The 24,303-nt window shown below is 52.1% G+C and overlaps 2 protein-coding genes across 2 annotated transcripts in view; both read left to right on the forward strand.

Annotated features, from left to right (window-relative positions):
* The first annotated feature begins 2,719 nt into the window (after positions 1–2,719).
* HBEGF (heparin binding EGF like growth factor) lies at positions 2,720–9,205 on the forward strand. The gene is made up of 6 exons (XM_042025339.1): positions 2,720–2,833; positions 3,076–3,252; positions 5,189–5,366; positions 7,241–7,396; positions 7,512–7,604; positions 8,709–9,205. The coding sequence occupies exons 1-5, from the start codon at positions 2,791–2,793 to the stop codon at positions 7,582–7,584; spliced, it is 627 nt and encodes a 208-aa protein (XP_041881273.1). The 5' UTR covers positions 2,720–2,790; the 3' UTR covers positions 7,585–7,604; positions 8,709–9,205.
* A 2,065-nt stretch (positions 9,206–11,270) lies between these two features.
* Positions 11,271–24,303, forward strand: part of PFDN1 (prefoldin subunit 1) — a 31,641-nt gene continuing 18,608 nt past the window's right edge. The window contains exons 1-2 of the mRNA XM_042025340.1: positions 11,271–11,375; positions 11,581–11,747. Coding sequence (XP_041881274.1) covers positions 11,343–11,375; positions 11,581–11,747 — 200 coding nt within the window. The 5' untranslated portion in view covers positions 11,271–11,342. The remainder of the gene's footprint in view (positions 11,376–11,580; positions 11,748–24,303) is intronic.

A 24,303-nucleotide genomic window follows, 5' to 3' on the forward strand; every position in this document is an offset into this window, starting at 1 on the left:
GGCCACCGGCACCGGCAGCCACAGGCGTGGGCTCCCCTCCGGCACTCACAGGATCCCACTCATCCCACACCTTATAAAACCTGTGAACTGGTTTAAACTGACCACAAACCAATACACAAGAGCCAAGCCCAAAACAACCATCTCAAAACAGCAGGGTCAGCCCCACAGGTCCCAGTATGGTTGTGTCCTGCCACGTCCAGCCGCCCACCTGGGCCAGGCACCAGGGCACCCACCTGCCTCCTGCAGGTGACCTGTGTGGACAAGGATGTTCATGGGGACCAGTGTGTTCCCAGTCCTGTTTGCACCCTGCAAGGGACTGGTGAGGGGTGGCAGGGCCAGCCCTGGATAGCTGGTGGCAGTATTGGTGCCTGTGCCTGTGCCCATGGCAGGAGGGGTGGCACGGCCGCAGCCCTGACGCCGTCCTGGCCCTTGCTGTCAGCCCTACCACTGGCAGCCCCTCATTTCCCCACTCTGGATTTGCTCAACGGTGCCACATCCTTCCCCAGAGCACGTCCCCATATCCGCTTTCCCAGGAGGAGCTGCCATGAGCCGTGCCACCCCTCCTGCCATGGGCACAGCACGGTGTTTGGAAGGCTTCTGTGTGAGCTGCAGCAGGTGAGCAGATGGAGGGGGAAGGACGTAGGCACAGCTGCAGCACCCTGCCAGGGACAGGGACAGGGACAGGGACAGGGCAGGGCCTTCACAGCACTGCCAGCAGAGAACAGCGCCGGTGCTCGCTGTGCCCACCGCCACCTCCACCGCGCTTGGCCCCTCGCCCCCCCACCAACAAACCGCGGGGCTGTGTGCACTGCAAACACGGCGGCGGGACCGCAAACACCCGCGGCTGCGGCACGGCCGGGCTGTGCTGGAGCCCGCTGGACCCGGCAGGATCCACCCCAGGAACAGCTGGAGCAGGGCCAGGCACCACCACGGCAGACTCACGTTTTGGGGAAGTGTGGGTGGGAGTGTGGGTTCCTGAGGTCCTGGTACCTGCCTCGCAGGAACTGAGGCCAAGGATCTGGCTCAGGGTGTCCAGGCTGTTTGTTCTGCCATACCAGTGGGTACCACGCTGTGTGGAGGGGTGCCCTTAGCTGGGGTAGGGACCATGGGAAGGCCCCTGGCAGAAGGACCCATCCATAAGGAGCGTTCACCTCCCCTTCCTGTGGGGGCTGCCTCAGCAGCATAAGATGGGGCATAACTGGCAGGAGGTGCAGGCAGGGAGGCTGTGAGGGGCTGCAGGAGATGGGCAGGGGTCATGGGAGGCTGTGGGAGGCAGAGGGGAAGAGGCAGCCGGAGGCAGAGGCAGGAAGCAGAGGCAGGCAGGATCAGCAGCCTGCACGTATCTCCCCCCCCCACCCTTGCCCGCTGCCAACCCTCTGTGCCAACAGCCTCCCTGGCTGACGTGAGCTGGTACCTCCCTCTCCCGAGCTGCCAGGTCAGCTGGCAATGCTGCCCGCACACATTGCCTGTGCACACCCAGCCCGGCCTTGGGGACGTGGTGGGGGACTGGCAGGGGCAAAAAATTCCATCTCAACACGGGGACCTCCCCAGGAGCCAGTGTGCAGGACTGCCCAGGGACACGCTCCTTGCCTGTGCCACCACCTTGCTCCGCTGCCAAAGGTTTTGGGCTCCTGATGGCCAGAGGAGGCGGAAGGAAAAACAACCAGTAAACAATTGCAAAAGTCAAGTCTGAGCAAGAAGGAGGGCGTGAGCAGGATGGGGGGGGGGGGTGCCAGATCCAGTGATATTCCTTGGAGACAGCAACAACAATGGCAGGAATATTTGCTCATGACTAGCTGAGCCCAAACCGGCCAGGGGCTGGGAGCTCGGGACCTCGAGGAACCAGCCAGGAGCCTCTGCTGGCCCAAAGGGGAGCTGGGGCAGGACCCTGCACTCGCCCACCGCTGACGTCAGTGACATTTCTTGCGCTGTCACCTGTGCTGAGGATGGGGCCAAACACAGCACACGGTTGCCAGCATGGTGAAGGGGATGGGGAAGCTCTGGCAGTACCCAAACACAGCAGGCTGAGACAGGGACAAGGACAGTGGCTGGCTGGGGCGGTTATTGTGAGACGAGGCTGTCACCCAATCACATAGGGACCTCAATAGGGGCCCAAAGGGGGACTTGGGGACAGAAAGGGTCTCTGCTGCTATCTCAGACTGCCACCACCTCCCTGTCCCACCGCTGATGCAGTGGCACATGGGTGGCAGTCTGTCCCCTTTCTGAGGGTCATCCCATCCCCAGGGCCAGGAAGAGGTGCAGCCCTCACTCCTGAGGTCCTGCCTCTCACCTGATGCTCCTCTTGCGAGGTGCACCTACTCCCGCAGCACCCTCGGGCCACCTCGGGCACCTGCCAGCCGGTGCCTGGGGCCACGGGGACCATCGGGATCCCCCTCTTCTCACCCTGGCTGGGGCCACACTTTCCCCAGGCCGTCTACTGCCCTCTGCACCCTGCAGAGACCCTTTTCTTCTCAGGCTCTCACCGCCCAGCGCATCCCGCAGCGGCACCGGGGCGGCGGTGGCTGTTGAGTCCCTGGCCCACCCTCTGAGCGCGGAGAACCCACCGGGCCCAGGTCACGGTCCCCGACCCTGGTCCCGGTCTCGGCCGGCGGGACGGCCCCGGGGCGGCGGGGAAACCCTCCCGGGGGCGGGGCGGTCGCTCAGCCCCTCCCCGCCCCGCCCCGCCGCCCGCAGCTTTCTACCCGCGGCGGGGCCGCCCTGCCGGAGAACGGGCACTGCCGCGGGACCGAGCGGAGCACGGCAGTGGCTGGACGTGTGTGCCCGCGGGTCATGGACGGGCGGGCGGTGCTGATCCAAGCGCTGCTGGCGGCAGGTACGGGCTGGCGTGGGGAGGGTCCGGGCTGCGGGTAACGCATCCCAGCGCCGTGCTCGACTGGAGGGTCCCGAACATGTGGGGGGAATGGTCTTGGGCAACGCGGGCATGGTCGGTCCCGGGCGCGGGCAACGCGGTCCTGCTCCTGGGTATGGGTGGACGGGAAGGTTGACCCCTGTCCCGCGTGGGGGGGTCCTGGGTAGGGCAGTGTCAGCCCCCGCTCCTGACCGCTCTCTCCGCAGTGTGCTCGGCGGCGGCGGCGGGCGGGCTGCGCCGGGACGAACTGCACAACGAGGTGCTGCACAAGGGCGGCGGCGGCGGGGTGCCGGTCCCGGCCACAGCCCCGCTGCTCGGCGGCAGCCCGGAGAAGGAGGGCGGCGGAGCGGCCTCGGGGAACGACTTCAGCGAGCTGCCGAGAGGTATGGACGGGATAAGGGGTCCCAGGGCGGGGCCGGGGTCGCGGGACGGGCTGGGCTGGGGGCAGTTGGAGCCGGAGAGGTCGCGAAGGCGCCGGGCTGAGCTCGCCTCAGTCCCGCGGGTGCCCCAGCAGCAGCTCCGGCTCCGCCTCGGAGGGACTTGCGGTGGTGGGTGGAGGCAGTCCCCAGGTACCGAGCCCCGGCGGCAGCAGACCCGAGTGGGACTCGCCCGTGGGGCACCAGCACGGAGCAGTGGAGCTCCTGCCAGGGGCTGTCCGTGTTTCTGAAGTCCCCGGCAGGGCGGGTTCCAGGGGGTCCCGGGCCTCAGCTGCTTGGCCGGCAGGAGGCAGAGCCCCTCGTGGCGGGGTTGCCGTGTCCGGGCAGCCGCGCTGCCCTCCCGGCGGTGGCCGGAGCGCGGGGACCGCCGTGAGTCACCGCCGCCCACGCGCGGCTGCTCCTCATTCCGCGGCAGGGCTCGTCAGCCGGCGGCCCCGCCACGGGGGCGGTGGGGGCACTGCCGCTCTCTGGGGCTCCCGAGCACCCACACCGGGCTCCTTGCCCCGGGCTGGCACCAGAGAGTGTCCCGGGGACTCTCATGGGGGTTGGACGGGGGACCATCGCGGGCTGAGGGGGTGGTATGTACCTGTGCCTCGAACACGCGGCGTGCCGAGGGCAGTACCTGGCACCAGGAGCGTGCTCTGCCCCGCGCAGCTCGCCCTCCCATTTTCCCGTGTTTTTCTTTGCTTTCTGGCTGTGCCAGCAGACTGTGACAAAAAGCTGGCAAAACCGGGCTGAGCCACTCGCGCCGGGGGGACTCAGCCCTCGGGAAAAGCAGCAGCGTGTGTCGGCTGGCTATGGCTGGGAGATAACCCGCAGGGCAAGGGACGCAGGGGACGGAACAGCCTCTGCTGTCAGCCTCATCTGGGGGTTTCTTCAAGCCACAGAGTTTCCTGGAGTATCGGTTTTCTCCAGTGAGGAGCGTGCAGCGCAGTGTGGAGGATGTCGAAATAACTTTGCTAGGTGTGCAACCGGTGTGTGCCGGCATGAGAGGCGCTGGTTATGTCAGGAAATGGCTGGGAAGGAACTGGGCAGGTTACAGCTTGCCAGGTTGGACTCTGCTGCACTCTCCTCCCCGAGCAGCCCAGGGCTTAGTTCACTGGAGCTCCTGAGCGCCGTAGCTCGGGGGGGCTAAAAAATCCCCCTTGGAGCAGTGAGTGCTCTCCAACTCCTTAGCACCTAGTGAGATCAAGCTGGGGACTGATTTTTTTTGGCATCTGCTCATCTTAAAAACCATTCCAGTACCGTTGCTGGTGTTGGGCTGTGTCTGAGTGAGGAGCTTAGTGCTCCAGCTTCCACCAACCCAGCAGGGGATTGGCCTGGCACCAAAAGCCGCTGGTTATTGCACCACAATTAAAACATACCGTTGTAATTCACGGGAACGATGCCCTCACCATCTCCTTGGCTCTGCAAAACCAAAACTTAAGGCAGGCTTGCTCTTTTAATCCTGCCCTGGGGTGAGCAAGGCATCCTTGTGCCCACGGGAAGGAGAGTCCATCAGAGCCATGAATAGGGTCTTAGAAAAGCCTGCGCTTGTCAGGGAAATAAAGGCCAGATAAAGGGGCAATTAGCAATGTTCTGTATTCAGTGGAAACTGGTGCATATAATAGCAGCATTTGAGATGTATAAAGCTCTGTTCCCCCTGCCCGACTCCTTTCTTTCCTTGAGAATTGTTCTTATGAATCGGAAAGGCCATGATATTTGTGAGGAGCTGAACAAAATGCCCCCCCACCCCGGGCTCGGGGGCAGCTCCCAGCACAAAGGGCTGTGGGAGCCACGGCTGAGCAGTTGTGGCAGCCCTGGGATGTGTCTCTGTCTTCCCTTTGGTTGGCATGTGGAGCTGATCTGACTGCTGTTCTCTCCTTCCCAAATTGTTTTCCAGTTGCCTTCCTGTCAAAGCCTCAAGGCCTCGTTACTCCCAAGAAGAAAGGGAACGGCAATAAAAGAAGAAAAGGCAAAGGCCTGGGGAAGAAGAGAGACCCGTGCCTGCGGAAGTACAAGGATTTCTGTATTCACGGCGAGTGCAAGTACATCCGAGAGCTGGGAGCTCCCTCTTGCATGTGAGTTGCTGGCGTGTGCCTGTGCGGGGGGGAGCCTTAGTCACGGTTCCTTCAATTCTCCAGGCTGGGCAGAGGAAAAGCAGAGATATTTTTAGTGCTTGTTCCCTCTCCGAGCAGGGACAACTCTGACTTGGCCTCTTCCTTGTACTTCTTGAGAAATGTCCACCCTTCCCCCAAAACCTGTTACGGCCTTGGAGCCAGCATTCCCTGCCAGCACGGTGAACTCTGGCCGAGCTGCTGTGCTGGGGGCTGCAGAATGGTGTGTAGGGCTGGGGTCTGGCAGCTGAGGGCTTCTGCAGGTCTGATGTGGCAAAGCTCATCCTGTATATACCCCACTCTGAGATCTCGGGGCTCCTGCATCTGTCAGGGTGCATCAGTGCAGGTGGGAGGAGCATCTCTGCCATGCTACCAGCAAAGCAGAGGGGAGGCAGCACCTTTGGGGACAGGCTACCAAAGCCATGCCTGAGCTGTCCTTTCGGCCTGATGAAAGACAGGGCTGTGTACCCCTCCTTGCCCACCCCCCAGGATGCAGAGCAAGCAGGGACTAGATGAGGCAAGTGGAGGAGAAAGTGTTTGCCTGCTGCTGGGGCACCTGGATGCAGCACTGCTACTGCGGGAAATACCCCGGGGTGCATATTTGATCCCCGCTGACGTGGGCAGGACTTGAGCTGGCAGATATGTAAGAGGCTTTGTTCTTCACTATCAATCCTCTAAGCCACCCAGCCTTGAGCCTAGGGAAGATAATAGCTCCCTGGCTTATGGTGCCCACAGGATCTGCAGTCCGCAGGGATCAAGCTCCACAGAGCTCCTCTAACCCCCTAATTTCTCCCTGTGGAAGCTGTCATGAAGTTGGGCCCTTGCATGGGGGACTCAGGACTGCCAGTGAGGGGAGATCTTTGCAGGCTCCGTTTGGGTTAGCGACCCAGCACAATGTGGGTTGCAACACCCTTGCTTAGGACTGGGACAGCCAGGTGTCCCCTGAGCAGATCCCTGGGGCTGGGAGAGAACCTGGGACACAGGCAAGCAGCAGGGTTTTGGGAGCTGCCTTTTAGTAACAGTGGCCAGCTTCCCCAGTCTCCGCTGATAAAGGAGCCTCATGGTCACTGATGTCACTCGGTTGTGGCTGCTCTTGGTGGCTGGCTGTGCCTCTGTCACAGGGTCTCCTGGAGTGTTGCTTCCTGGGGCACAGGGTGGAATGAGGATGCTGTTGGAGTGGGTCCTGCACCTTTGCCATGTGCCCAGCCTTGCTGCTGTGTCTGGGAGGTGATGCTGGCATGTGGCATTGTGAGCCCAGGAGGAGGGTTGGGCTGAGTGTGGCTTGGAGATCAGCCTGAGGGTCAGTGGTGCTGGATATAGAGGGATATATATATCTGGTTGCATCAGTGTGATGTGGCTCAGGGAGGGCTGGAAGCCTCTCAGCCTGTGTGGAGCATTATTTCTGTTACATGAGCAACCTCCCAAGTCTCCAGGGATGGGACACCTCTCAGCTGGCAGGGTGTGCAGGGACATCCTGCTCCATGGGAAATGCTGGGCCAGCTGCCTCACTGCTCTCTTGCCACTTCCAGAGGTGGTCTGGCCAACCTGTGTCTGCCTGGGGTGGCTGGGAAGAGCACCGACCCCAGTGCCTTCTACTGGGGGAGAGCTCAACCTTTCTGGGAGTCTTCACTTGGTGCAGGAGAAGCTTAATTTACCAGTACAATAGAGATGATGGTGACACCAGACCTCCCAGCTCAAGGGCATGGGGACCAAGGGGAGCAAGCAGTCTGCTGGCTGAGGCTGAGCACACAGGCGTTGCCTTCCCATGGGGTGTGGGGGACACGAAGACCTCCTGTCCTTGCTCACCACTGACCTTTATGACTTTTCTTCTTGCCCAGATGCCAGCCAGGGTATCATGGAGAGCGCTGCCACGGCCTCTTGCTGCCAGTGGAGCACCCACCCAGTGCGTACGACCACACCACAGCCCTGGCTGTCGTTGCTGTTGTCCTGTCCTCCCTGTGTCTTGTCATCATCGCAGCTCTGCTGATGCTCAGGTGAGTGGGATGGGACTGAGCTCTCAGATCTGTGTCCCGGGGAACACCATGTGCAAGAGGAGAGGGTGGCAGGGACTTCTCCATGCCCTGAGCATCCCTTTGCTTGGCCTCACAGGTGTCACAAGAGGGGTGGCTACGATGTAGAAAACGAAGAGAAAATCAAGCTGGGCATCACTGTGAATCACTGAGGATGCCAGGTGCTGGCGAGGTGAGCCCCTGGCTGGGCACAGGGCAGCAGTGGGGCTGGTGGACATCCGAGGGCTCTGCTGTTCTTGCTGGCTGGGACTGCTGTGTGGATCCTGTGCCAGAGCTAGGCAGGAGCTGAAGGCAGCTTGAGCCTGGAGAAGCAGCTGGCTGGATTTGGCCAGAGAGCCTGGGCTGCACTGTGGAGCTCCAGCCCTCTTTTCTCCCCTTCCTGCTGAAATCCCTGTCCCTCTGACACCGCTATCACTCCTACCTCCTTCTTTCTAACCCCAAGTCCCTGCTCTGTGCTGGTGTTCCATGCTTTGGGCATGTTTGATAGTAGGGAAGCTGCGTCTGTTTTGTTTAGGTTTTTTTCCCACTTGTTTTGGTCCTTCTCTGACCCTCTGAGTCACTTCCCCTCCTTAGATATTGCCTCTATTTATATATATGTGTAAAAAGCCCCTTTCCTTTTCATTCCCACTCTGCTTATTACTTGCACCAGAGCAGTGCCTATCAGCTTGGCACAGGGGAATCTTGCTGCCAGCCCATGCCATATTCCTCTGGCTGGGTAGGGGTGTGTGCTCTGTCCTAGGGGTGGCTGCGGGGCCGGGTGCTGAAAAGATATCAGACTTCCTCTGGTCTGATCTAAATCCTGACGTTAGATGTGGTCCAGCATATTACAGTTACTTCTCTTCAAAAAAAAAAAAAAAAAAAAGAAAAGTCATTGTTCTTTGTGAAGATGAAGTAATGCCTTTGGAGAATTTCTGTCATGTTCGTCATAGTGTTGGGGGTGGGAATTTTAGCTGTTCATAGGAGCTGAATTTTTGGGAAGGAAACTTGGCACAACGCTTTCTTCACTGTCCCCTTTACCCTGGGCACTACGGGGGTGGATGTGTCCGGGGGAAAAAGTGCTGTGGTCCCTGGAAGGGAAGCATGGTGGGGTATTTTGGCTCCCATCCTCCCGGGTCCAGCCCCGAGAGGCGGTGAGTGGCCGCTGGGGCTTGGGTGGGCACGAGGTTCTCCCGCCGGGCTGGGTGAGACGGCACCTCTGTCCCACCGTGCAGGGATTGCTCTGTGGCAGAAGAGCAGCCCAGCATCGTGGTGTGACTCTCCCGCCTCTCTCTTGCAGGGGTCGGCACTAATGCACTTCTACCTCCTGGAAGAGGCGAGACCGCGGCGCCAGCGGCACGGGGCTGCGGCACGCTGGGGGGCTCGCCGGAGCACCAGGACGGCACCCGCGGAGGGGCCGGTCGGGCAGCGGCGGCAGCGCGGGAGCTCCGTGGGCATCTCCGGCACGGAGCGGGCTCGGGAGCGGTGCTGACCGGGGGCACAGGGCCTCTCCGGCGGCTCTCCGTCCACTGCAGTGTGTGCCGAGGAACAAGCTGTGAAAGGGAGGAGACCGGGCTCGGGGCTTCCTTCGCCGCAGGAGGGGGGGAGGGTAACAGCTATTTAACAAGATATTTTTCATTTTAAATTATATATTTATTTTAGATAAACTGTACATAGTATTTATATTTATTGTAGGTCTGACCCTGCATCCTTCATGTAGGTCAAGATGACAGGGTCAGACCTCCCTTATTTTTTAAGTGCAATGCAATATTCTAATAAATAACACTTTGTAACAAACACTTGGGTTGTTAATTTAATCATGGAGGTGGAAAGGAGTCGGAACTCTGAAGGCTGCGTTCAGCACCAATTCCATGCTGGTGGGGTACTGCCGTCAGCAGCAGAGACACTGAGTGTGTGGTCAGGGCTGCTGAATCAGCTTGTGCCATCCTTGGGGAGCAGTGTGGTGTAAGGGGTTGGGGGCAGGATCCATCCCGGCTTGGCCCCATGGGGATTGTTTTGGAGATTTTCTTCATCTTTGCCAGCCGATGCTTGGGAGGGGTGTCTGTCATGTTTGTGGGTCTGCTCACCAAGCAAAGCTGCTTCTGGTATGAATAAAGCCACTCTGGCCACTGATCCATTCAAATGGGAATGGTCCCTGGTTTTAAGCCAGCATTTGCAATTTAGACACTGAACATATGGCCCAGAGAAGCTGTGGCTGCCCCATGCCTGGAGGTGTTCAAGGGCAGACTGAATCTGACTTTGAGCAACCTGGTCTCCTGGAAGGTGGACTGGATTGTCTTAAAGGTCCCTTCCACCCAAATAATCTTACGATGGTTCTATGATTTGGCAAAAAAAAATTTCCAGAGGTGGACTCCCACCTCTCTTGAAAGGAATCCCAGCTGTTCTTGGGGTGATTGCAGGTTCCTGGAGCTGAGGTAATTCCAGCAAGTATCACTTCATACAGTGGGTCAGGAATGATTCCTTTTTTGCAGTAGAATTAACCTCTTAATCAGTTCCTTCCTCTCCCCTGGGGGAAGTGAGTTCGGGGGAGTTGCTGGCTCTGGTAGAGAGCCTTGAGGCAGAGAGAAACCTGCTCTCCCCTGCCCTCAGCATCTGTAAACTCCAGTTAGCAAAGGGGAGAGCTGAAAAGCTGCTTTCCACACCATCTTCTACACTGTGCACAAAAGCCAGGTAGTAAGGAATCTGCAGAGCCTTTTTGGCCTAATTTGCCCAAACTTGAGCTCTGATAAAGTATGAAATAAACTCCTCTGTCAGTGAGCATAAAGCTTGCATAGGAGGCAAGTGTGGGGGGTCATCATGGTTGTGCAGCTGGTGAGCTTTGTGGTGGCAAAGCCTGGGCTATGGGAAGGGGGAACACAGCAATACCTGAGCTTTCCAGTGCTTCCTGTGATGGGGCTGATGGACACAGCTGCGGCCAAGGGGAGAGGGGGTGACAGAGTTATGGTCTGGCCAGCAGGTCGAAGGTGATTCTTCCCCTCTAACATGTTCAGTTCTGGTGTCTCCAACGTAAGAAAGACATGGAACTGTTGGAGCAAGTTCAGAGGAAGCCACAAAGTTAGTAAGAGGAGTGGAGAATCTTCTCTATGAAGACAGATGGAGAGCTGGGGCTGTTCTGATGGAGAAGAAAAGGTTGAGTGGAGAACTCATTGAAACCTTTCAGTGTCTGAAGGGGCCTCCAAGGAAGCCAGAGAAGGACTCTTCATCAGGAACTGTAGTGACAGGACGAGGAGTAATAGGCACAGATTGAAAGAAGGAAAATTTGGTTTAGATATATGGAAGAAATTCTTTATTGTGAAGGTGGTGAGGGACGAGAACAGGTTGGAGAAGTTGTAGCTGCCCCATCCCTGGGAATGTCCAAGGCCAGGGTGGATGGGGCTTGGAGCAACCAGGGATAGTGGAAGGTGTCCCTGCCCATGGCAAGGGGCAGGTGGGATGAGATGATCTTTAAGGTTCTTTCCAGATCCATAACATTCTGTAATTCCCAGCTAAGGCACGGATGGTTCTCCCTCTCCGGGGTCTCCGGGCCTTCTCCCAACCCCGCGCGGCGCCGTCAGCCCGGGGACACCCAGGCGGGGCCGGCCCGACGGGGGTGGTCACGGCCCCACAACCCCACCGGCTGTAGCCGGCCCTGCGAGGGCACCGCAGGGCGCGGCCTGGCGTGAGGAGCCCCCAGGGCCGGTCGGTGCCGGTCCCACGGGAGCCCTCAGGGCCGGTCGGTGCCGGGGCCGTTCCCCACTCCGGTCGGTGCCGGTCCCACCGGAGCCCCCACTCCGGTCGGTGCCGGGGTCGGTCCCACCGGAGCCCCCACTCCGGTCGGTACCGGGGCCGACCCGCGGCCCCCGCGCGTCCCGCCCGCGGGTGGGGCCCTCCCTGCTCCGCCCCGCCCCCCGCGCATGCGCCCTGCGCCGACAAGATGGCGGCGCCCGTGGACCTGGAGCTCAAGAAGGTACGAGACCCCCGCCCGTGTGTTTCTCTTCCATGTGTGCTCTCTCCTTGTGTCCCACCCTTCCACTGTATGTCCTGCCCCCTCCGTGTATCCCCACCTGTGTCGCCTTCCGTGTCCCGGCGTTGCCGGCCGGTCCCCTCGTGCCCGCAGCCCTGGGCCGGTTGTGCCCCCGCCGCCCCTCACCCCGGCGTTCTTCCCCGGCCAGGCCTTCACGGAGCTGCAGGCCAAGGTGATGGACACGCAGCAGAAGGTGAAACTGGCCGACCTGCAGATCGAGCAGCTCACCAAGACCAAGAAGCACGCGCACCTCACCGACACGGAGGTGATGATGCTGGTGGACGAGACCCGCATGTACGAGGGCGTGGGACGGATGTGAGTATCGGCCGGAGCGGGGGACACCCCAGCTCTGTGCGCCGGGAGAGGGGCCCCTCGATTCAGGAAGGACAGGGAGGGGCTGGAGCGTGTCCAGAGAAGGATAACGGAGCTGGGGAACGGGTCTGGAGCACAAAGACTGGCTGAAGGGGCTGTGGGCGCTCAGCCTGGAGAAAAGGAGGCTCGAGGGGGACCTTCTGCAACTGCCTGACTGGAGAATGGAGCGAAGTGGTTGTCAGGCTCTTCTCCCAGGTAACAAATGATGAGAAGACATAGCCATAAACTGCATCAGGGGAGGTTTAGGTTGGACATTAGGAAGAATTTCTTCACAGAAAGGGTGATTAAAGATTGGAAGGGGCTGCCCAGGGAGGTGGTGGAGTCACCATCCCTGGAGGTGTTTAAGGAAAGAGTAGTTGACAAGGTGCTGTTCGGTCATAGGTTGCACTCAGTGACCTCAGAGGTGTTTTACAACCTGATTGATTCTGTGATTCTGAGACCCCCAGCCTGAGTCTCTATGAAGCCTCCAGTCTGCTGCCCTGGGCAGGAGGCTCTCCCCTTCACAAAGAGCACACCAGCTTTTTCTCAGCAAATTCATTTGTTTCTTTTTTCTCATTGTCTTTCATTTTTAATTTCAGCAATCTGCCTGCGAATGCAGTGAGGCTTACTGGGTTTCAGCTCTTGGTGTTAGGCACTGGCTGCCTCGAAGAAGGGCTGTTACAAATTATATTGGCTTTGTGTGGTTTTGCTTGCTGGCTCAGCTCCTGGCCTCACTGCTCTCCTCTGGCACCTCTGGGGAGTTTGTAATTCCAGCTAGCAGAGCAGTGGCATTTGTGAGAAGGTCCTCACAGATCTGCCCAGCATCAGTCAGTTCCAATGTAGTTTATGTCCAACTCCTTGAAAACCCCCTGTGCATAGTTCCTGTGCTCAGGGCTTTACTGGCACAGATGTTCTACAGAAATGTCCTTTGCAGTGTCGTTCCAGGGAATGGATCTAATGTCATTGTTTGGATTTTTTTCAAACCCTTGGAAGTGAGCATAAAGCTTGTATGGGTAGTCCCAGTGCACTCTTAAAGGTGTGCTTATGTGTGTTGGATGGCTGTCAAAAGAAACCCCTTAAACCAGAGCTGAGGTGTTCTGATGGATTTCTGGAATGCACTTTGGTGGGATTTCAGCAGCCTCTGATAGAAGACCATATAAAGTGATCTTTGAGTAGAATGGTTTCAGCATATAAAGAGGTTTCAAATCTGAAACACGTGCTTGCTTGACAAATATCACATTAGATTTCTGTGTTTCTGGTTTGAGAAATAGGATTTTGTCTCATGTGAGTTGGGTAACAGTGATGACTGCTCAACTCGGGATGTGGTTTGTGAAATACTGGATCTGCTCTGAGTGCTGCCAAAAGGGGTGATAGTATCGACCTCTTCCCCACCCTTTTACCCCACCTTCTTCGTGTCAAAGTGGGTGATCACAGGACTGAGCAGTGAGCCAGGTCAGACTGCAAGTGCCCTGATCCATGAGCCCACGCAATTTCCAGACTGAGTTGTAGGAAGATGGCAGGACTGGGAAGCCAGGAATGGGGTGTACTTTGCCTTTTCCTGAGAGTTTTCAGGGGAGTTGTACCCAGGCTAATGGAGCTGTTCAGAGTGGCAGAGTTCCCTTCTTGGTTCCCACTAAATAAACTTTTCCAAGTAGGTGCCTTAAATGCTGAGTTTGGTGGGGATGCTGGTGACTGGTACCTCAAAAGGAGACAGATTCTGGTTTCTTGCAAGAGGCGACTGATTGACCTGGGCAGGCTGTAGGGGTAGCAAACACTCGTGTTTGGAGTAGTCATGAGATGTCTCAAAAGGCTTTTTTGTTCTGTTTGGGTTTGTCACAGAGCAGACAGATGAAGAGTAAAAGATAATTCTGGAGTCAACATGTTTTTCTAAAGCTTTTTCAAAACGCAAAAGTACAGAGTGCCTTTGTACTGGGGAAGTCCCTCGAGGTACTTAAGAAACGTGAGTGTGTCGGTCTTTATCATTAAATAATCCTGCCTGTGAATCAGATGTGGGGAGCAGATGTTATTTTTGTCATGGTTTGAAGTGCATTGTTCTGCTTTTCTGCTTCTGCCTCCTCCTTAGGAGTAAGACACATGCCTTCTTGGTGCCCTAAACAATTTACCCTTCCTGTGTGCAGGGGCTGCGGGAGCCCCAGTCTTCTGGAGTCCTCTCTTCCTTACCTTTCCATGACCAGACAGGTGTGAGGCCTGGCTGGCAGCTCTGGCTCCTCAGGGATGGCAGAGGCGCCAGCAGGAAAATATTTGCATTGTGATATTGTTTAAAAGCTGAACTCTTCATGGTCTTTGTTGTATTAGTCGCTATGTAAATACAGATTAAGAAAGTGCTCTTCTTCTGAATGCTACTTATTCATGCTTTTTTTCCCCTTCTTTTTCCCTGCCTGAGCTTGACAGGGTATTTCTGTGAGCTCTGCCTGTCCTGGCTGTGGGGCTGAAGCTGCCTTGCCAATTGGCACTGATGCTCTTGGTGTGATCTTGTGTCACTTTCTAGTGCAGAGAGCTTGAACCAAGTACACGAGGAACTTCCTGGAGCCCACTCCAGCCCCTAGCAGAGAATTTATAGCTGAAATTTGGGCTTTTAGCAAAGCAGGCCAAAGCAACCCTTCAGCAGAACTTAAAATCCAAGGGCAGTCTGGCATCTGGAGACCAAAGGAGGTGGTCACTATGGTTCTTCTGGACACAGAAGCCATGTTCTATGAAGTGGACTAGGAGATGTCCTTCATGGACATGTGAGTTCGGCCACCATAGGCATATTTGTGATGTCTTAATTTCGTTTGCATAGTCCAGCGTGCAAATAGTGGAGCTCTAAAGGGTTTCAGTTACCCAGGAAAGGTGGAGGTTTGTGTCACTGTTTACTCTGATTATCAGGGCTCTTCTGCTTGAATAACTAAATTCTTGAAATAAGTTTTATGCTTCTATTCCTGTGCTTAACTTTTTTATTTAAATTTCCTTTTTTTCTTCTCTAACCCATCTAAGCTGCCACTTGGAATCTGGCCTCTGATAGGGTTTCTGTGTTCTTCCTCCAGCTTGGGTGGTTTGGGCTGTATGCAGTGGGCTAGCACGTACCCTTCTGTAGGACAAGATACTCCAGGTCTTCGTGGAATTTGAAGGCTTGAGGAGCTGTGGTGACGTGCTGCATCCTGCCTGGCTGGGTACTTCCTTGTGCGCTACTTGGAAAGCAGTTTTGTGGTTTTTATTTTCTGAACAACTATCCTGAGTCTCCTTCCTTCCCAGAAGGCTTTCCCTCCACTGCTGATGAATGTGAAGGTTTTCATTTGTTGTTCCTTAACTTGTTTTTTTTTTGGTTGTTTTTTTTATTTTTTTTTGGGAAATACTGCAGTTTGTGTAACGTGCTCAGGCCTTACTGGGCTCCACATGTGGGGCTCAATTTACTCTTGCTAAAGCTATTTTTGGTTTGACACAAGAAATGTCAGTGCCACATAGTATGAGCTGATGAATTGCTGTGTACTGTACATATCCTTGAGGCTGGGATCTCATCTGGGTGGTGGCATCTTGCCAAATACATTTCAGTTCTGTTACTTCATACTCTTTTGAAAGGCCCGTTACGTAGCCTGAGACAACTACCACTGTGCTGGACTTCTGCTTAAGCTATTTGTGAACTGATATCATCGTGTTGCTTTGAGAACTATGTTGAAAGTTAAAGCTTCAGAATTCTGTCTGAATATTTCAGACCTTTCCCTTTACATTCTTCTAGCCCATAACCTGGGCAAGATCATTATTTACAGAAGAAAAATGTCTAGCACTTGGCGTGGGGCACAGTGAGGAGAGTGCTGCAGTTTTTCGTGCTGTGCCAAAATAGACAGTCAGTTTTGGTTTGATATTGCTTTATCATCAATTTACTTGTACAGCAAATGGGAGAACACTAAAAGAGAAAATATAAGTGAGAATCAAGCAAATACTGTAGCACAACTTTTGGCTCAAGATTTAATGCAAGTATATTATCACAGCTGTCCCTATAAAATGACTTTGTGCCATTACAGTATTTTATGGGACAGCTGTAATAATATGATTTTGAACTTTTAAATTTTTTTTTTAAGGAGTGGTTCAGATTTTTGGTGGCTGAACCATATGCAGGTGAAACCTGAGAGAGAATAAAATGTTCTTGATGATTCCTTGGATTTAAATGCATTCTTGCTTTTACTGTGGTTCTTGGTTTTGTTGGAAAATGAGGCATGGTCAGTCACGGTAAGCTCTTTCCTGAACCCCCAGAGGCAGCAGTCCCTGCTGCACATCACTCAGTACAGCTGCAGGAGCTGCATTTTCACCGTTTGTGTGTGTGAAGTGTTCGATTCTGCCAGCACAGAACACGGCAGCTGCCCTGTGCTTCCCGCTCACATGTCAAAAATTTCACAAAGAGCTGAAGGACACCCAAGGCTTAACCTTGATGGTTCTGTTACTAACTATAGGCTGGTGTGTGAAATCCGAGCGGCCTCTCCATGGCCCATCTCCGTGGGGAAGGCTTGGTGAGGGCTGGGTGCTGGAGCCTGGCTGCCGAGGAGCTGACAGGTGCCACATGAGTCCCAGGGACCAGCGTGTTGCTTGCAGCCTCTGGTCAATATGTGGTTTAGAGACTTGAAGTTCCTCCATGTAGCTATTGGAAAAGGGAGGACTTATTTCCTACAGTGTGTCTGGTGTGTGGAGAAGTTCAGTCAGGCACTAAGCTGTGAAGAAAACAAAATTTGGGTCCAGCTGCTTGACCACTGCTTCTGCTGCACATTGAACGAGCTGTTGGGAGCTGGTGCATGAGGAACCAAAGGCTGTGTGGGCAGAAGCCAAAAGGTTTTCCATCACACAGTTGGTTTTTATTGCAGGTTTTTCCTGATTTTGAGCTACTCACTTTTGTTGCAGCCTGAGCAATGATCTTCACAGTGTTGTTAGGTGTGAGTGGGGCTGTCAAAGTTTGCAAGATCTTTTTAGAGAGCTGTCATGGAATGCAAAAATGAGAATGATGCACGCAGGGGTGATGCAATAGTCGTCTGTGCTGCTGCCTGTGACTTGGTCTGTGAGGTAAGGGGCAGCAGTTGGTTGTCATCCCCTTCCTGGTTAATTAGGAGTGTGAGAGGAGCAGAGCTGATCCATGGACTTTGTGGTTACTGCTGGCAGTAGTGGGATACTGGGAATCTGGACTTCTGGATTTGGTTCCAGCTCAGAAAGGGAGCTTGTTCTCTTGGGCACAGGCTCCTTTTCCAACTTGACTTGATTTCCAAACACATTCCTTCCCTGCTGCCCTGCCCCCGCTTAGTTCTTGATCTTATTCCTGCTGCCCAGGGCTCATTTGTAATCTCCTGGATATCTTGGTCCAGTTATAGCTCTTCTGCCCTGCTGCTCTACATAATTTGTCCATGCAATACTGAAACGTCAGAGAAGAAAAGATTTCCATGGCTTGTGTGCAAGATGTCTATCTGCCCCATTCTAGGAAACAGCTGCATTCCTTTAAAGAATCAGCTTTAGACAAGAGAACTTGGATGTGTCTGAAAGTCAGTATTTGTGAAATGCATAAGCAGCAGAAACAAGGGTCTTACAATAAAAATAATAGCTAATTTAAAATAAAAATAGGTCTTTTACTTACCCCCAGTGGAAGTAAACCTGTTGGTTATAGTCCCCCACCTACTGTGTGGGTGTTCTGATAGAAGATTAGCAATACAGCTTTTCCTCTTACTTGTCTCCCTTGCCTGGGGACATTTAACTCTTTAGGAACATTTTGCTATTGGGACTAGGACTATGACATTCACACGAGTCTGTTCCATTCTCTTCTTTATCCCTAACTTTTTCCCTGCCTGTTACCTAGACAACACAGAGGAAGGAGCTACCTGAGTAAACTTACCGGAGATGAAATCTAAACTGAGAAGAGTAAGGGTCAGAAGGGAGACTGAGTGCTCCTGCAGGCTGCCTTTGTTGCTAGAAGAGGGAGTTCGATGTGCTGTGAGCCACAGGCAATGTGCTGTCATGGAAATGCCAGAGCCTTCAGGAAGCCTGCACTCTCAGGGCAGCACTTGCAGGTTGGGCTCCTGTGGATTGAGGGCTGTAGTAAGACACCTTGGCTTTGTCCCTGCCTCTAGAGAGGGGGAAGCTGAGCTCTCTTGCAGATACAGCCCATCTCTGGCTCAGAGTTCTCTTTGGATATATGCTAGACAAGTATTAAATGTTCTGAGGAGCTTACACAGCTCCTGCTTTTGTGACTTGCTGTGCCAAATGACTTTGCAAAACCATTATGGAACACGACTGACTGATTTCTGACGTTCTCCAAGCACTTAAAATGTCACTCTGGTATTCTGAAACAGCAAGGAACTTCCATTTATTTTAATATTTAGTGGATTTAAAGTACTGTATTTTGAATCTTTTTCCCCACTTCCTGAAGGAAGTTTTGGAATCAAGGGTGAGAGTCCCTGGAGAAGCACTGAATGCTAGAGCACTTCTTTCAGAATACAGGGCTGTTTCTCTGGTTTAGCACAGAGGATGTGGCTTTCCTGCAGAAGAGAAGAATGGCCAGATCACTGGCCCAAAGAAGTACTGGGAGGGTCCTTGTTGTATTCCTGTCTTGCTTGGAGATGCCCTTCCAGGTGTGGAGTCAGTGGATATGCAGCCAGCAGGGCAGGGTGTGACAAGGTATTCAGGGCCCGCAGCGGTCAGATGGAGGTGCCCAGTCAGTCTCTGAGCTGGGATGTGAATGTCAGCACAAGATACAAATTTTATGTGGAGCAGCCTTAAAACAAATGAGAAATCTAAGTCTGAACATCATGGCCTTGTCACCTGTTCAAAGCCTGAAAGAAGGAGAGGCTCGTTCATGATCCCTGCATTAAAACACTGAATTAAATATGAGGAAACCAATCCCATGGCATGAGAACTCCATTTTACACAAGTTTAATTTGGAGATGCAAGAACCAAAGTGCTGCATCAAATCTTAAACCAAATGCAAGACAACATCTGTCTTGAATTCTTACTTTGTTTCCTCCAAAACTATTTGCTGGATTAACAGAATGTTTCAGCCAATTTAGGGAAAAAAAAATCAGGCTTTCTGAGAAGAAACAATTTTCAAAAACAACATCCAGCCTTTTTTGGTCCACAGATGCTGATTCTAAAAGGTTTGTTCTTGCTGATTAGGACACAGCAGTGTGGTTGTTTTAGTACTAGCTAATTTAACCCCAGAGTCCAGAAATATCTGTCTATTAGTGTTATGCTTGAATTCTTTCGGCTGTGTAATCTTTTCGTCCACTGCTGTGATGTTTTCTGTAGTGCTTTGATGCTTTGTTGTAGCAGGATTTGGGATGTGCAGAAGCCAAGACTGGTGTTTATCCACAAGCTGAGTCTTCCTCCTCACTTTGCATTTCAAAGGTTTCCTCCTGGGAAAGGCAAAAAGCTTTTTCCTTTTTTTCTTTTCGCCTCTTGCAACTGTGGATGGATTTGCTTCTCAAAAAAGATGGATCCTGATTTTTCTAGTTTTCCTGTACAGGTTCTTAGGGAAGGTCTGCTGTTGAGAAGGGCATAAGTTTGTCTGTCAGAGTATAGCAGTATCTTCATGTCACTTCATTTGCTACTGCAAAGTTCACCTTTCTGATCACAGAATATTTATCAATAAGAAAAAAATTAAAATAGAAATGTCTTTAGGATTGATTTACCAGGGTGCTTACACCAGTGTTTGCCTGTTTATGTTTTCCTTGGTGCATATTCATGTGGTGGTATAGTTTTAGTTCTTTTTTTTTGGTTAAGCATTCTTTCATGGGAATTTGTGGGGAATTCTTAAAAATAGAGCAGATTTTAGAAATGGATCTTGACTTCCTATTATTGGAAAAATTGCTTCTGTTTTCTGCTTCTTGCAATTTTCAAATCTGGTACAGCCCAGACTGCAAAAAATCTATTTGAGGTGCATGTGTTGGTTGGCATGTTGTAGTCATCTGAGTTCCCTTGGCTTAAAAAAGCCACAGCTCATCATTGCTACATACTAACAAATTATACGAAAACAAAATTAGAAGACAAAACCACTAAATCGGGAATATAGTGAGGAAGAACTATTCGTGGAGATTTCAATTGCACGAACTGCAGTTGTTCTTGCAGTGTTTTCCCACATGGATTTAATCTCAAATGTTATGAATTCCTGCATGATAGAGAGGAGGCATTTGCTTGCTTTTTTTTTTTTTTTTTAATTCCATTTATGTCGATTGAGCCTTCAAAAAGAATTTATGATGCTCATTAAAAGCAGACCACAGTACTATTTTATTATTTTGGGTCGTGCTATATTTAATACACACTTAGAGGTATATTCCTGATTTCTTTTTTTAAAGAACCAAACACGAACAATGGTATAAATCTACCATCTAGTTAAGTGTCTGGCAATGCAGAAACTGCTGTTTGCAATCTGTGTTACTATCTTGGCTTGAGGTAATGTAATATGCTGTAGCTGTTGAGAGATGCCCCCCGAAAAAGTGAAAGCTCAATGTAAACACGGCCTGAAGTGCAGCCCAGGCCCCTCTGCAGGGCTGGACGCGTTGGGCCAGCCCGTGCCAAGGTCTGAGGAAGCAAACGGCGTGGAATTCTTTGTTCAATTCCTTTAGCTCCTTAGAGTAAATAGGTTTATGGCTTACAAACGTTCGTCTGAGTAAAAGTTACCCTTGTTGGGGCCTACGTAAGACAGGGTTTGGCCGGAGTCCAGCGCCGCTAATCCCAGTCTCTGCGTGCTCCGGTGTGCCAGGCTGGCTTTGCACAGGTTGCGCTGCCCTCTGGGGATGTCTCCTGCCCAACCAGCTCCTGGTGCTCATCCACCCCTCCGAGGGTAGCAGTAAAATGACACGTGAACTATGAACTGCTGCTCCTTGGAATGTATTCATGTATAATCCTCCCAACATAAGCTGCGGGATTTGTTTTGCTTTAAGGTATGCGGGGGGGAATAGTTAGGGTCAGCTATATCGAGGTGACCCGGTGAGATGACTGACCACTAAAATAAATGCAAACATAGGAAAAGTTTCAACTCATCTGTTCAAACTCCATCTGTTCTGAACCAGCGCTAGTTAAGGCATATGATCTGTTGATTGGAAATTCAAAATCAGGCTGAAAAAATGTGAAACCCTTAGACATGAAGGGTGGCAGCACAAGCTATAATTAGTGATGATTTTTCTTTTTTTTTTTAATATTGTTTCCTTGTCTTGTTTGGAACTGGGTAATTCATCTAGGGTGACTAAAACTGGAATTTGGAGGGGTATAAGCTGTGCTTGGTGTGAGATTCATAGAGAATGATTTACAGAAGCACCAGCAAACCCTGGGAGAGTAGATTGGGACTACTGGGTGCTGGCAATTCTGCACAGCTGGCTCTGGTTCAATCAAGCTAGATTGCTTGGGATCAGCTCCTTGGAAGCCTTTCTTCCATTGGCTTTGAACAGTACTTAAAATGCAGTAATCTCCTACTGAGTCTGCTCAAAGCTTGAGCAGCAGTGCAAGTTCAGAATTAAAAAGCATCTTTAAATAGATAAGGGCATGACTGGTTTTAGCCAAACTTTTCTCACGGAGTGGTCTAATGCAAGCACTTGGTTTCAAGGAGCAGGACATTCTGTGTAAACACTGCTGTGATATACCACAGCATGTTAGGTTGTTTAGAAATACAGTAAACATGTTAAAATAATGTTACGGCTTTGGGCAAAGTTGGTTGTTTTCTTTTCAGTTTTTGTAGAGAGTTTCCCAAATGGAATGAGAACCATGTAGCTGAAGTTACAGTGACTCTTTGTGTGAGCTGGGAGCCAGGTGAATGGACTTACAAATCTGTCATTCATCATTATTCTGGCAAAATAACACTGGACATATGTACCTGTAAAATTGTCTCTCTCTGGAATTAGGCAGAGAGCTGTATACCCATCTTGGCAGGGAAAAAGCTGAGGCTTCCCCTGCTACCCTGTGCCAATTCTTGCAGGGATCTATGTGGAGCCAAGTAGGAAGAGCTTCTTTGCAGGGTGGCTATGAGAGGGTCCTGTGGCTTGTTGTGGGGCTCCTTCCCTCCTGGTTTTAATGCTTGAACACAAGCAGCCTCTTGCACAGGCAAGCCGGGCATAAGAAACACTGGGACCGTGTTTCCTAACTCCAAGGGCAGAAGAGAGGCTGCTCATGCCCAGGACAGCTGCCTGCCATGGAAAGCTCCAGCTGTAAAGGCTGAAGTTTGTTGCAGTTGCAAGTAATTGAAAGTAGAGATTCTTCATGGAAAACCTGAACTATGAGCATCACTGTGACTCCACCTTTAATAGCTTTAATGACTTGTATGTCATAATGAAGAGTGGCGTGTGCTGAACAAACATCTCCATAACCTCATTCATTAAGAGGCGAATCTTTCAGTATCTAATATTATGTCTCAAAGTCAAGTAAACAGTACATTTTGGTGCAAACAGGCTGAGTTATGGAATTACTTACACTGGATGATCATTGCTTTGTGGGTGTGTATGTGTGACACAAAGGAGCAGACAGATGATGAAGTGGGCAGCACCTGCTGACCTGACAAGAGTCTGAAGGCCGTTTGGGCCAGAGCATCAGGGAGTGCAATATAAACACTGATCAAATGAAAATTATAATAGAACATTAGAATTGTGAAGGGCTAAGAGATCCCTTCAGAAGAAACAAGCAATGAGCCTCGGAGAGTGTATATAAACCACTTTCTCTGCCCTAGGGAAACAAAATTCCTGATGTGGAGCTAGCAAAGGGAGGAAAATAGAAACAAGTGGGACTATTTAGAGCGAGGTTTCTCTTTCAGTTCTCTTGTGCTCTATTTTTCCTCTTGTATTGCACTTGAGAACCAACAGTCACTGGGAGGCTGAGCAAGTAGGTGCAGTCGATTGGCAACCACTTGGCTCTGCTCCATGGAGCTGTTCTTGTTGGCAGCCCAGGTTTGGCTGAACACTGCTGTACTCAGGGACCCCTCTCCTCTGCAGCTTTCGTTTCTGATTTTCTTTGTTCTATTTTGAGTTTTCACCATTATCTATGAACACTGGAAAAATCATTAGCAAGTCCTGCTCTATTTTTACTAACCATTCCCTTTGAAATGGGTGGCCAGGTGAGATGGGGTAAACTTGTCCATTCTGACCCAGATATTTGTGGTGTTACTTTAACAACAGTGAAAAAGTTCCTGTGTGAAGAGGTGATTGTTAGTAAGCTTTATAATTGCCACTGTGGTGCTGAACATGTTTCTGAATCACTGTTTCATGTTTGATAGTGTAGGTGTCATGTTTGACAGGTCTATTAGTGTGTGCTGTGACGCTTCCCTGAGAGAAGGCAGAAACGGGCGAGCTCTCGTATCTGGGAAAAGACTTGTGTAGCTGCTTGTCTTCTGTGGATTAGCAGTACTTAAACTCCATCCCAGCTCAACACACAAACTCTGGGGGCTTGGAGCCTCCCATGGACTCCAGCAGAGTTGTGAAAGCAGCTCTTGGGTCAGTATTAGCTGTGTTGCCTGCTGGGCTCCGCACCACTGAGCAGAAAGGGGCTCCTCGGCTTGGTGACTCTCACCTGGGGCCAGCTCTCAGCTGGTGGTGAACCTCCAGGCACTGAATTAAGTTAGCGTGTTTGAAAGGCTTCACAAACTCACTCAGGGAAGAACTAAGTTGTCAGAATGTTCTGTGCTTCTTTCATGAGCTTGAAAATCTGTACATGAATAACTACATCTAACTGAAACCAGGCAGCAGAATGACACTGCCCTATTTCTCCATCTTGGTGAGGAAAAAAGCTAAAAATCATCAAGTTGATGTATTACTTAGGGTAATTGGAAAAATGAAATTTAGATTAAATTTAAATTCGAGTTTATTACAAGTGCCCTGCAGCACTTCTTACATAATGAGCCGAGCAAACTTCTGCTTTTTCCAAGTGCTGCCATAAACCACATTATTTCCTTAGGTAAGAACTTTGGCCAAGATCTCCATAATGTCTGTACCCCAGACTAGACGCTAAAAAACTGATGAGTTTTTCGAGTCCTGCTTGTGTTGGAAAGTGAAGCCACAGATTTAAATAATTAACTGTGGATGTGGATTTATAGTTCAGCTTTCAAAGACCTGGCCTTTGGCAGCTTCCAGGGCAGCACCTGTGCACTTGAGGCTGAGAGCTCCGTGGTCACGCGGCGGGGAACTCAAACGGGTGGCTTTAAGCAGCACTGGTGAAGACCTGCAGGATGCTGCTGGCCAAGGCAGGGACATCTGATCTGCTTCTGAGCAAGTTTGTGAACGGACACAGGTTCCAGCCCACTGTTTTATAGCAGGCAAATTCGGGGTGGTTGTATTTGTGCCCAGCTGCCCGCATAAGTCTCGTCAGTGCTAATTTCAGCCATCCAATTTTAATTTGCTGTCGCATGTCTGCCAGAGCATTGCAGGAGGGTGGGAGGGAGGATATTTTCCCTGATGACTGCTGTTGACATTTGCAGAATAAAAGTGAAGTCAGCCGGTTGTTTGTTGGAGGTTTTGGTGCCTGTAGCAGTTCCGAGCCAGCCGGGATCACCCAGTGCCTGTCACCCAGCAGGGACCTT

Source organism: Corvus kubaryi, unplaced genomic scaffold (assembly GCF_017639235.1).
Source record: "Corvus kubaryi isolate FWS band 111438036 unplaced genomic scaffold, C.kubaryi_AGA036_p1.0 37270, whole genome shotgun sequence".
Taxonomy (NCBI): domain Eukaryota; kingdom Metazoa; phylum Chordata; class Aves; order Passeriformes; family Corvidae; genus Corvus; species Corvus kubaryi.